The sequence below is a fragment of the Cryptomeria japonica genome, chromosome 3, assembly GCF_030272615.1.
Source record: "Cryptomeria japonica chromosome 3, Sugi_1.0, whole genome shotgun sequence".
NCBI classification, from domain to species: domain Eukaryota; kingdom Viridiplantae; phylum Streptophyta; class Pinopsida; order Cupressales; family Cupressaceae; genus Cryptomeria; species Cryptomeria japonica.
The window spans coordinates 924,919,887-924,933,397 of NC_081407.1; the positions used below are offsets into that span (position 1 = coordinate 924,919,887).

The 13,511-nt window shown below is 36.5% G+C and overlaps 1 protein-coding gene across 1 annotated transcript; it reads left to right on the top strand.

The window, feature by feature from the left end:
- The first annotated feature begins 3,808 nt into the window (after nucleotides 1–3,808).
- On the top strand, nucleotides 3,809–4,834 carry LOC131040592 (light-independent protochlorophyllide reductase iron-sulfur ATP-binding protein-like). The gene is made up of 4 exons (XM_057973548.2): nucleotides 3,809–4,175; nucleotides 4,332–4,370; nucleotides 4,509–4,589; nucleotides 4,677–4,834. Exons 1-4 carry the CDS (start codon nucleotides 3,809–3,811, stop codon nucleotides 4,832–4,834), a joined length of 645 nt encoding a protein of 214 aa, XP_057829531.2.
- Nucleotides 4,835–13,511: the final 8,677 nt, after the last annotated feature.

Consider the following 13,511-nt stretch of genomic DNA (forward strand, 5'->3'; position numbering starts at 1 on the left):
TTTGAACAATAGTGAAAAGACATGCTTGATTGCACATATTGATGAAAGTTGGTTATGGCATAAGAGACTCTATCATGTAAATTTTGATTGCATTGTGAAGATTAGTACAACTAAAGCAGTAAGGGACTTGCCTAGGATTGTTAAACCTCATAATCTAGTATGTAAGGAATGTCAATTTGGAAAGAAAGTTAGAGCATCTTTTAAGAGTATTCCAGAAAAATCCAATAATCCTCTTGACTTAATTCATACTGATTTATGTGGTCCAGCTAGAACTAAAAGCTTACAAGGAGATAGATATTTCATGCTAATCATTGATGACTATTCTAGAATGTGTTGGGTTACTTTTCTCAGAGAGAAATCAGAAGCACTTGGGAAATTCAAGCTATTCAAGGTGATGGTAGAGAATGAAACTGGTAAGAAAATCAAATGTCTGAGATTAGATCAAGGAGGTGAATTCACATCTAAGGAATTTAATACATTTTGTGAAGTGAATGGGATCAAAAGATAGTTATCAGCACCCCAGACACCCCAACAGAATGGAGTTGTAGAAAGGAAAAACAAAACTATTTTGGATGCAGCTAGAAGTATGTTATCAAAAGCAAATCTACCACATGTATATTGGAGAGAGGCACTAAGTACAGTGGTTTACACATTCAACAAAGTACACATCAAAGGTGAAATTGGTAAGACTCTTCATGAATTATGGTTTGGTATTACTCCTACTCTTAAATATTTTAGAATATTTGGAAGTAAATGCTATATTAGAAGAGATGAGTGTATTGGCAAATTTGATCCTAGAAGTGATGAAGGAATATTTCTTGGTTATTCATCTAAGAGAAAAGCATATAGATGTTTTAACAAGAGATTGCAGAAAATTGTTGAGAGTACAAATGTGAAAATTGATGAACAGTTTAGAGGAACTTCAAGGTACACAGATTATGAACCGGTAATAGAGATACTGACAAATGAACCTACAATGAACACATTGGTACAAAATGAAGACCCAGTTACACCGGTATCATCTAAAATTGAAGAACAACATCAAACAAAGACACCTTAGTATGTAAGATTGAACCACTCTGAAGATCAGATAATTGGGAACAAATATTAAGGAGTTATGACTAGAGGAAGACTGACAAATGAAGAGGTATGTCTTATTTCTCAAATTGAACTAGCATCAGTTAATGAGGCATGTGAAGATAAACACTAGATTAAAGCTATGGAAAAATAATTAGAACAAATTGAAAAGAATAACACATGGACATTAGCTCCCTGACCTAAAGACAAAAATGTAATTGGAACAAAATGGGTATTCAGAAACAAACTTAATGAAGATGGTAAGGTAATCAAAAATAAAGAAAGATTAGTGTGTAAAGGATATTCACAGAAAGAAGGAATTGATTATAATGAAACCTTTGCATCGGTATCTAGAATTGAGGAAGTTAGATTATTCTTGGCTTCTGCAGCACACAAGAACTACAAAGTATATCAAATGGATATTAAATGTCCATTTCTGAATGGAGATCTTGAAGAAAAAGTTTATATTGAACAACCTGATGGATTTTCTTTAACAAATAACAAAGATATGGTTTGTAGGTTAAGGAAAGCTTTTTATGGGTTGAAGCAAGCTCCAAGAGCTTGGTATGCTAGATTGGATAAGTATCTTTTGAAGATTGGTTTTTCTAAAGGTAATGTTGACAACAACTTATACTATAAAGTGACTAATGATGACATCTTGGTTATACAAGTTTTTGTTGATGATATAATCTTTGGAGGAGAATATGGATTATGTAAAAACTTTTCTATTAAAATGCATCAAGAATTTGAAATGTCTATGATTGGAGAGATAAAATTCTTTTTAGGATTGCAGATTTCACAGACTAATAAAGGTATATTCTTGAGTCAATCTAAGTACTAGAAGGAGTTACTAAAGAAATTTGGTATGGAGAACTCTAAATTAGTAAGCACACCTATGACTACAAATGACAAATTATAACTAAGGGATGAATCAACACCTGTTAATCCGACTAAGTACAAGTCTATGATAGGAGGTCTACTATATTTGACTCAAACTGTTTTGAAAAAGGAAAAAAAATCTTGAATTATTTTGAAACTGATCGAACCATACCTAATGAACATAAAGACTCTATCTATTCCGCCATTCTTTTTGAAAATACCCATATGAGTGTAAAAAAGGAAAAAAATAAACTCATTGTACCATTATGGTGTGATAAACAATGGGGAAAGCGAAGAATTCCTTGTCCTAATTTCATTTTTAGAATACCCAGAGGACAAGGTATTTTACTAAATAAAAAGCACATTTTTGCTTTTTTGAATGACCCCCGTTCAAAAATGATAAAATATGGGAATATTCATGGAGGTTATTCAATTGAATAAAAAAGGAATTCTCTTGAAAATCAATTAGATGAAGGGCCCAGATTAAAAATAAAAAATACTTATGCTTCTCTTATTTCAGTAGGAACAAATGAGATCATTATCAATATGATTCAAATTAACTTGCTGAAATACCCTTTTTTCAATATCGCAAAAAGGGAAAATATAGCAAGTTCTCCATTTTTGTTTCATAACAAATTAGGTCACACTAATTTGAATGATCAAAGTAAATTACTAAGGGAACTATTCGTTCATTACCTAATGAGAATGAAAAAGATGAATCTTTTACTATTCTTTCTCCTTCTGATTTTTTGCAAATCGTTTTGTTTCATGATTTAAAATGCTTGAATATAGTAAAAAAGTTGGATGCAAATAAAAAAAGAATTGAATTGTCAGGTCTCCTGGGTCATTTACATAGTATTGCTAATCATTTCCCATACTCTCATTTCATGACTTATACTAACTGAATGTTCAATTTCTAACAATGACTCGAATAATTTCCAATTAGCTAAATTTTATTTTATGGATGAAAAGAGGGAAATTTATCAATTTGATTCATGTAGGAATATTATTTTCAATTTCTTCAATTTGAATTTGTACTTTTTCCTATCCAATTTTTTTGAAAAAACATTTCCTGTAGTCAGCCTTGGACAATTTTTTTCCGAAAGTATATGGATATTCAAAGATAAACAACTCCAAGGATTTGGTCAAATTGTAGTTGTTCACGAGGAATCTTTCATCATTAGATTGGCTAAACCCTATTTGGGTACTCGAGGAGCAACTCTTAATAGTTATTATGGGAAAATTCTTTACCAAGGAGATACATTAATAACTCTGTTATACGAAAGATTAAAATCTGATGATATAATTCAAGGTCTTCCTAAAGCTGAACAATTGTCAGAAGCCTGCTCAAATACTTCAATATAAAAAAATAAAAATAAAAGATTTCAAAAATTGAAAAGATACCTAGCAATATTTTTTGGAAACTTTTGGGGGTCATTCACTAGTGTTAGAATAACTATGGAGGATAGTTAGAATCAGTTGGTCGATGAAATTCAAAGGGTTTATCGATCCTAGGGGGTACAAATTTCTGATAAACATATAGAAATTATTGTTCGCCAAATTACATCGAAAGTTTTAGTTGTAGATGTCGACAGGTCCGAAAATAAAAATTGGGAAAATGGACTAGGTAGTCTTTTTTTACCCGGAGAACTCATTGGATTATCACGAGTACAAAGAATGGATTGTGCTCTAGAAAAAAGAATAAACTATCAAACCATTTTATTGGGAATGACAAACGCATCTCTGAATACTCAAATTTTTCTATCAGAAGTGAGTTTTCAGGAGACTGCTCAGGTCCTAGCTAAATCTGCTCTTCAAGGTCGCATTGATTAGTTGAAGGGCTTGAAGGGACATGGTTTGTGGAGGTTTTGCTGCTCTGTTGAACTATGCAGATTATTGTGTCATTATTACAGATAATGGATTTGATGCATTATTTGCAGCAAATCGTATTACTGCTTCTATCAGGGAAAAAGCTCATACACATCCACTACGATTTGCAGGTTTGGTTGGAAATCGTACATCTAAAAGAGATCTTATCAATAAATATGTAGAAGCCTATCCAATGCCCGTAATAGAAGTGTTACCTCTTATTGAAGATATTCGAGTTTTGAGAGTCAAGGGCAAAACCTCAATTGAAATGGTTGGATCTGAACCATCACTTAACTATGTATGTGAATATTATTTAGACATAGCGGATCAAATATTTTCCCAACCAGAAGGTATTGTGCCAAAGGAGATTCCAGATTGGGAATTATTCAGTTTTCTCTCTGACCTTTATCTCAATCCTATTGATGAGGGGAAACATAAAAATAATAAGGAAAATTTACTTGGATTTACGATGATTTAATCAACATAGTTATAATCATTTATGTCAGTGAAAATTGATGAAACTCTCACTGTCAAATGTGAGACAGGTAATTATCATACTTTTTGTCCAATTAGCTGTGTATCTTGGTTATATCAAAAGATTGAAGATAGTTTCTTTTTAGTTGTGGGTACAAAGACATGCAATTATTTTTTGCAAAATGCACTTGGAGTAATGATTTTTGCAGAACCTCGCTATGCAATGGCAGAATTGGAAGAAGGAGATATCTCGGCTCAATTGAATGATTATGAAGGATTAAAAAAACTTTGTATTTGAATAAAAAAAGATAGAGACCCTAGCATGATTATATGGATAGGTACTTGTACTACAGAGATAATCAAAATGGATTTGGAAGGTATGGCACCCAAGCTAGAATGGGAAATTGGAATCCCAATTCTAGTGGCAAGAGTGAATGGACTCGATTATACTTTTACTCAAGGAGAAGATACTGTGTTAGCTGTGATGGCACATCATTGTCCAGAACCAGAATTCTCTGTTTGTGAACGAAAATAAACTATACAAAATTTATTACCGGTAGCTACTTGTACCAAAAAAGAAGTCAGTGTGATTCCCCCTAGGCAATAAAATATATTCACATGGGGAGGAACATATTTACTAGTGATATCATCCACAATCGCCTGAATCTCAAGATGCTCTTTGAACCAATCGTATACTTTATTGAGATAGGTAAACTCAAATTCCCCCTCTGAAAACCGTATATGAAAATTTCCTTTCATACGGCTTAAACAAGAACACCTAAATACTTTTTTGAAGAAAGTACATTGTTTAGGAACCTATAACTATCTGATGTCATGGAAATGGGGACAAGGCAACAACAAAGTTCAATGTTAATAAGTTAGTTTCAACCATAAAAACAAAACAAAGAACTAAAAACCATTCCAAACATATCAAGAGAGATTTCAAAAAGCATGAAAGAAGTTTAACAAAATAAAAGAAAGGAGAAGAGCCTCCCTAAGATGCTTCCATGATGCCTTTTGATGCTTCTCCCTTGTTTCTCTCCTCTCCAAGTCCCAAATGAGTGTAGCTCTCAGCTTTTAGCACTAGCCATGGATGCCATATGGAGATTCAAGATGGTTGAATATGATAAGCAAATAATATGCAAGAGTAGATAGTGATGCTATGAAAAAAGCTCTATGCTAATGCCAGTATAACAACAATACTCTAAAATGCTTCTCTTTGCTTGAGGAGAAGGGTTCTATTTATAGAAGAAATGGGGAAATGAAGGGTTAAGATTGAATGGTTTAATCAAGGGCCAAGTTTGAAAGTTGGGGATCCATGTGCACAATTGGCACCAATAAAATGGTGACAAGTGTCAACATAGGATTGGGTTGAGAGAAGAGGTTGGAGGCATTAAAGGCCTAAGAAGACCTCATGGTTATCTAGAAGGTAAGGGTCGAGTCTAAATTAAGATTACCCATTGGATTAAGAGTTAATCCAAGGATAAACCTTTGTGCAAATGATTAAGAGATAATCATGGTCAAAGCATTAAAGGCTTGATGAGACCTTTGGGTTGGGTAGAGGTTGAGTCAAAACAAATGTTTTAACCATGTGGGAGGGTTTGAAGTAACCATTAATGGTTATTGGAGACTTTGGGGATTAAGTGGTTGAAGGTTGAAAGCCTTCAATGGTTATCAAAGACTTTGAGGGTTAATTTGTTGAACACACAAAGCATTAATTGCTTTTCAAAGACTTTGGAGTCTTTGAAAAGTGACTCCAATTTGCTTAGGAATGTGACAATATTTAGGGGATGGATTAGGCTAATTAGGAAGGGTTTAGAAGAATCTAGAAGGGGTTTAGGCATACAAGTGGATTTTGTAGGAAAATGCAAGTGGGAGAAATTTTGGTATTTTCAATTAAAATAAAATCATTTATTTCAATTAAATGGTGTAATTTGCATTTGGATAAATATTCAAATAAATATTAATTTATTTAAATGAGAAAAATGAAGATAAAGCATTAAAATGCTTGAAGACTTTGAGGGAAACCATTAAAGGCTTGAAGACTTTAAGGAAAACCATTAAAGTCTTAAGAAGATTATAGAAGGAAGCCATCAAGTTTGAAGACTTTAAAGCCATCAAGTTTGAATACTTTAAGGGAAACCATTAAAGGTTTCAAGTGGGTGAGGATAAATAGGATTTTAAATAAATAATTTATTTAAAATAGTTGTGCAACTTGCTTTTGTAGGAAAATACAAGTGGGTGGAGGATAAAGGTGATTTAAATAAATTATTTATTTAAAATAATTGTGCAACTTGTATTTGTAGGAAAATGCAAGTGGGTGGAGGATAAAGGTGATTTAAATAAATGATTTATTTATTTAAATGTGAGAGGTGGGATTTTGGGGGATTTAAATAAATATTAATTTATTTAAATGTGAGAGGTGGGATTTTGGGGGATTTAAATAAATATTAATTTATTTAAATGTGAGAGAAGATTTAATTAAACAAATATGATTTATTTATTTAATTAATGGTATGAATTTGGTTAAGTGAATTAAATCAAATAAATTGAATAATTTATTTAATTAATAGGAGAAGAGGGTTAAGATGAATTAATTAAATATTAATTTAATTAATTATTAATTGATGGTTAAATAATCAAATAGATACTAAGTATTCATTTAATTAAGTGGACAGATTTATGTGACTACATTTGCCCCTCTTTGAGACGGTGCAGTTTATTGCGTCGTTTCAAAGAAAGAAAAATAGGTGTGAAGAAATGCCCCATAAAATGTAAATTTAATGGGTGGTATGCCCCCTCGAGAGATGGGCCAAATTTTGTTTTGAAAAATCGGGTGATCTCTCGAAATAGAATGAAAAGTGGAGGGGAGGTAGAATAGAAGAAATTAGAACTAATGATGAAAGAATGGGAGAAAATGGAGTGAATATGAAGAAACAACAAGCCAGCGGGTACCCTGAGGTCATGCAAGAGATACATAGCAGATGTAGTGTGGGGTTTGGATTGATGCTATACAATTGATCAAAATTGGTTGGACAATCTGGTGCAATCGGTTTAATTGCCCCGGTCAAGTCAAAGCGTGACAGTTGATGTCAGTTGGTTGCTTGGACATGATAAAGTCTGAGTAAGTGAATCAAAGTGACCCGATGTGACTTAGACAATTGATGTAATTGCCCGATGAAGTCAAGGTATATGAAGCAAAATACTCGTTGAGACGTAGACAATTGATGTAATTGTCCGTTGGATTGTGTTTGATTGGTTGATCAATTGATAGTATGTGTGTGTGATGGATGGTTGTGGGGAATCATGGCAGCCCCGTTGAGACTAGGTCATTATGATAAATGCCTGATGTAGTCTAGGATTACCATAATCGATTACCTGTTGAGACCCGAAGATACTTGATCAGAGTATCTGTTGATAGTCTAGGTGTGTGGGAGTCGATGTATCTGTGTAGATAGAGTAACTGGCTTAATTTTGTGGATGAGTGAGGATGGGAAGCGATGAAGGGATTAGGATGATGTTGATGATCAAGATAGGGAGGGTGAGGGGGGATTTGATGTTAGATAGAAGATATGGAGGAGTAGGATCGAGTCCTATGGAAGAAGATGAGTAAAATAGAGTATGCATTATTATGACTACGTATGCATGATATGCAGCTATTATGAATGTATGGATGGGTGGAATGCAACGAAATGCAATATATACAAATGAGATGGAATGATGATCCATGGTGCTTTATTTTTCATCATTGAGCTTTAAAATGTTGTAAGAAAATACAAGCAACTTGACATAAAGATTCAAGATGACCAGAGTATTTCTTACATGGATTTTTATATAGCAAGTTAATACAAGCAACTTGATATAATGGATCAAGTTGACCTGAGTATTGCTTGCGGAACAGATAAGGATTATCTCCTTTCATGCATGACTTGGAACGTCCTCCTTGATCTTAGGCTGATCATATCCTGAGACAAGTGCATACCGTAATAAGAGATAAAACCTTTATCCAGTTTGGATGAGGTAGGAGGAACCAAAGAAAGAGAATTGTACCTGCAAACAAACAATATATACATAAAGAATAAAGAATATGGATCCTTGGTAATGGTTCATGCTCATATGGTCGAGGTATACACTGTAGTCAGCAAGCCGTAATGATCTATGACTGCATTTTGCATAAGATCATGTAGCTTGGTGAACTTCCCACGTAGACACCATTAGTACATGCCCCAGTACTTCATCGGAAGTAATGCGCAAATGATACAAAACAATGCTGAAAGATCCCGATACAGATAAACAAATGATTGTACTCATAAATCAACCAAGTATTTGATAGCTTAACATAATTTTCTTGTCAAAGAAAACGTCATCTTGTCTTTGTTTTGATAAGGAAGGATGCATCCTTGTTTAAGATAGTTTGGATTGTTGATGTTGATTGTGTTGGTCGATTGATAAGTGGTCATTTGTGTGAGTATTTTGTATCTGATCGGATGAATATGTACAAGGTGTTGTCATGTTTTTTGGGTGATTTTCGATGGTTTTTTGATGTTTTTGGATTTTGTGTAATAGTTTTTGAATGTTTGTGGATTTTGTGAGTCATTTTTGAATGTTTTTGATATTTTGCGAGACATTTTTGAATGTTTTTGTATTTTGCGAGACATTTTTGAATGTTTTTACCAATGAATCACCAGTAATGTAGAATCCACTTCCATCATCTAGATTGTAAGGGCATTTCCCCCAAGTTGGACATGATTTATGAAAAAGCGGGATGCTAGACGCATGAAGTACTTTCTTGGATGACAGATCAAATAACAAGCCATGGTTAGATGGATGGATGGATGTATGTATGAAGTAAATGTGATCGCAACAAGTCTAAAAAGATAATGGATCCATAGCCCTTACGAGTGGCGTCTGTTTGCTAGGTTTTCACCATCGCACTTACCCAAGGTGCCACCGGAGTGGTTGTTCACCGTTTGGATGCATGATTTTTCTTTACTTTTTTTTGTTTTGAATGGTTTTGTATTTTCTTTAGGACATTTTCTGAATGTTTTTGATATTTTCTGATATGTAGGGGAGCCTGATGCTCTGTATACCTTAGGTATAAAACCGTTTGAGGTGCATGCTATTGATTGGATCTGCGAGCGGTTCTCCGTTTGATGTAGCCAACTGATATGCCCCGGACCCGAATACAGCAGTGACAACATATGGGCCCAACCAGTTTGATTCAAACTTGCCTTGATGTTCTCTGTTTGGTTGGTTGCGAGGATTTTCTCGAAGAAAAAGATCACCTACCTCAAATGTACGAGATCTAACTCGGTGATTGTAGCTTCTACTCATGCGCTGCTGATAGGCTTTGAGGTGATTGTATGCAGCTTGTCGCTTCTCATCTAGTAACTCTAAGTCTTGAAGGCGTGCGACTCTGTATGCTTCATCATCGATGAGATTATGCAAGGAAACTCGTAATCATGGTATCTCGACCTCAATAGGTAAGATAGCTTCAGCACCATAGACCAATGAATAAGGAGTTGCACCTGTAGGGGTTCGAATGCTAGTTCGATATGCCCATAATGCTGGATTCAATTGAACATGCCAATCACGACCGGCATCATTGACTATCTTCTTTAGGATTCTCAATATGTTTTTATTGGATGCTTCGGCCTGAGCATTGCCTTGTGGGTAATAGGGAGTGGAAAAGCGGTGTTGGATATGAAATTTCTCACAAAGTTCATGGACATCCTGATTTTTGAAAGGAAGACCGTTATCTGTGACGATGGACATGGGTACACCATACCGGAAGATGATGTAGTTGAGGATGAATGAGGCGATCTGCTTGCCGGTGACTTGGGTAAGTGGAACAGCTTCGATCCACTTGGTGAAATATTCGGTGGTGGTAATAATGAATTTATGGCCATTGGATGAAGATGGATGAATCTTACCCACAAGGTCAAGGCCCCATTGACAAAAAGGCCATGGTGTTGTGATTGGTTGCAGTTCTTGTGCGGGTGCATGTATCAGGTCACCATGAATTTGACATTTCTTGCATTTCCTGACAAAGTAGTAGGAATCCTTTTCCATAGATGGCCAATAGTATCCAGCTCGCATGATCTTTTTGGCTAGTGATGGACCACTTGAGTGAGTCCCGCAAATTCCTTCATGTACCTCTTCCAAAACCTTTGTTATCTCATCCTGTTCCAGACATCGAAGGAGAGTACCATCAAGACTACGTCGGTATAGGGTTTTGGCAATAATGGTATATCGAGCAGTTTGGCGAATGAAGGTTTTTCGTTGGTTATTTGATTGGTTGGGAGGAAGGGTATGATCGCGGAGATAGGTGTAGAACTCACCGTACCATGGGGATTCAGAACCGACAAGGTGACATATCATTTCAGATTCGGGGATATCATAAGCGGGGATCCAAAGTTGTTCTACCAAGAACTCATAGCGTGTTGAATTTTGTGGAAGATCTAGTAGAGATGCGATGGTAGCCATAGCGTCAGCAGCTCGATTCTGATCTCTTGGTATCTGCTGAAAAGTGATAGTAGTAAATGATGTCTTTAGAGTGTCCACCATTTGCTTATATGGCATGAGTTTATCATCTTTGGTCTGATATTCATCTGTTGCTTGTCGAATGACTAGTTGGGAATCGCCATATACTTGTAGTTCTTGTAATTTCTATTGGATGGCTAACCTGAGTCCTGTGATCAAGGCCTCATACTCTGCTATGTTGTTTGTGCATGGAAATGTGAGCCTGTAAGACTTCGGGATGCTATCACCTTGAGGTGTGATAAACAGAATGCCTGCCCCCGAGCCGTGCCTAGTGTATGAACCATCAAAGTATAATTTCCATGACTGTGCTTCTGTAATCATGAATATCTCTTCATCTGGAAAATTGGAAATGAGAGGATGATCACCTATGAGAGGTGCATCGGCCAACTGATCTGCAATAACCTGACCTTTGATAGCTTTACGGTCCACATACTCAATATCAAATTCACTTAGAATCATCACCCATTTGGCTAAGCGACCTGTCAATGCTGCTTTGCTAAGTAAATACTTGAGTGGATCAATCTTTGCAATGAGTTGCACCTTGTGTGTTAATAGATAGTGCCTCAGTTTAGTGGCTGCCAAGATTACTGCTAGGCAAGCTTGCTCAATAGGTGTGTAATTGAGTTCATAGCCAACCAGTGTATGAGAGATGTAGTATACAGCACACCCTTTGCCTTCTGCATTATGTTGTGCCAGTAATACACCTAATGCTGTACTTGTCGTTGAGATATAAAGTAACAACGGTCTACTTGGATCTGGTGGCATCAACAATGGTGGATTCATGAGATAGTCTTTAAGCGCCTGAAATGCTTGCTGGCATTTGTCATCCCACTGAAAGCGGATGTTCTTGTGTAGCAAGTGTGTGAATGGGTGACACTTATCAGCAAATTGTGCAATGAATCTTCGGATGGATTGAAGCCGTCCTTGTAGTGTTCTTAGCTGACTGATATTCTTTGGAGGTGGCATGTCCATGATTTCTTTAACCTTTGCTGGATCGACCTCAATGCCTTTGCTTGAGACAATGTATCCTAGAAGCTTCCCGGAGGTCACTTCGAAGACACATTTCTTTGGGTTGAGTCGAACATGGTATTGTTCCAGTCTATCAAAGATTTTATCTAAGATGTGAAGATGTCCTTCTCTAGTAAGTGATTTTGCTAGTAAATCATCCACATAATCTTCCATCATAGTATGCATCATGTCATGGAAGATGGTGGTCATTGCTCTTTGATAGGTCGCTCCTGCATTCTTTAGACCGAAGGGCATTACATTCCAGCAATATGTGCCCCATGGACATGTGAAGGCTGTCTTATGTTGGTCCTCTGGTGCGATCCTTATTTGATTGTATCCTGAAAAGCCATCCATGAGTGAAAGCATGGCATGTCCTGCTGTCAAATCCACTATGATGTCGATATTTGGTAAGGGGAAGTCATCCTTAGGACATGCCTTATTCAGATCTCTGAAGTCTGTACAAATGCGGATGCCCCCTTTTAGTTTGCCAACTGGTACAATGTTGGAGATCCATTCTGCATAATCAATTGGTCTAATGAAACCAACATCCAGGAGTTTCTTGAGTTCTGTTTTGACTAGCACGACAATCTGAGGATGCATCTTACGAAGCTTCTGCTTGACAGGTTTGGCTCCTTTTGCTACTGTGAGATGATGCATGACTAAATCAGGATCAAGCCCAGGCATGTCTGCATATGACCATGCAAAGTTGATCTGACGCTGTTGGAAGAACTCTATAAATTGAGGCTGTTCCTCTGGAGTGAGAAGAGATGCCAGATGTATGATATGAGGGTTTTCAGGAGTCCCCACATTGTATTGTTTGGTCTCCTCAATGAGAATCGTGGATCGTTCTTGTTGTGCATTAGCAGGGAGAATGTCAAACCCTTCATCCTCAGGTGCCTCAAAGAGGTTTTCACCGTTGGATACGCTCTTTCTTTTTACTTTTGTGGGATCAAACAGTGCCACAGTGTGGTTTTCACTAGAAGATCCATGTTTCATTGTTATATTTTTGCAGCTGAAAGGTTTGGCATCCGCCCTGAAGTATGCTGCGCTATTAAGTTCAATGGCGAATCTAGCTTTGTGATCCCCGCTTGGTAGATTATCCCGTAATTCCGAAAAGTCAATGATAGCCTCATCGTTTTGGAAGAGGTCAAGACATGGAGGATTTGATTGGTTCCATTCGATGAGTTCAGGGTGGATAATGGGCATTACTTCATCGATTAAGTTAAGTGCGGGAGATGTATCAGTGAGGGTTAAGACAGTGTGGTGAAGGTCATTGATGGTACTCACCCTATCAGAATCCGGCATAGGATGAGACGTAGGGTCTATGGAAGATGTTTCCAGCTTAGGTACCCAAGTGGTCTTTATCTGTGCTTCTCCGTAAATAGGAATTTCTTTGTGTGGCGGAGGTGGTGACGTGTCTTCCTCATCTGAAGTGTTAAGCTATACAGAATCAAATTCCCACTCATGTGAGTCGGTCTCTGAATCACTTTCAAGCATCCGATTGCTATACCATACTGGGATGTCGCTGGAGTTGAATACTACAGGTGTGATTGGTTTATGTACCTTTGAGGTGATCGGTGCTGCAGGAACTGTGATGGGGTTTAAAGGTTTTTTCACTGGAAGTATCGACAGTGTTGATTTAGTGGCTTCTATTGGAATGG

Excerpts from the sequence above, each read along its gene's own strand:
- LOC131040592 (XM_057973548.2), top strand. The coding sequence starts at position 3,809 with ATGGTTTGTGGAGGTTTTGCTGCTCTGTTGAACTATGCAGATTATTGT. Across the intron at positions 4,371-4,508 it reads CACTGTCAAATGTGAGACAG|AACCTCGCTATGCAATGGCA; the intron begins GTAATTATCATA and ends TGATTTTTGCAG. Across the intron at positions 4,590-4,676 it reads TGAAGGATTAAAAAAACTTT|GTATGGCACCCAAGCTAGAA; the intron begins GTATTTGAATAA and ends TGGATTTGGAAG.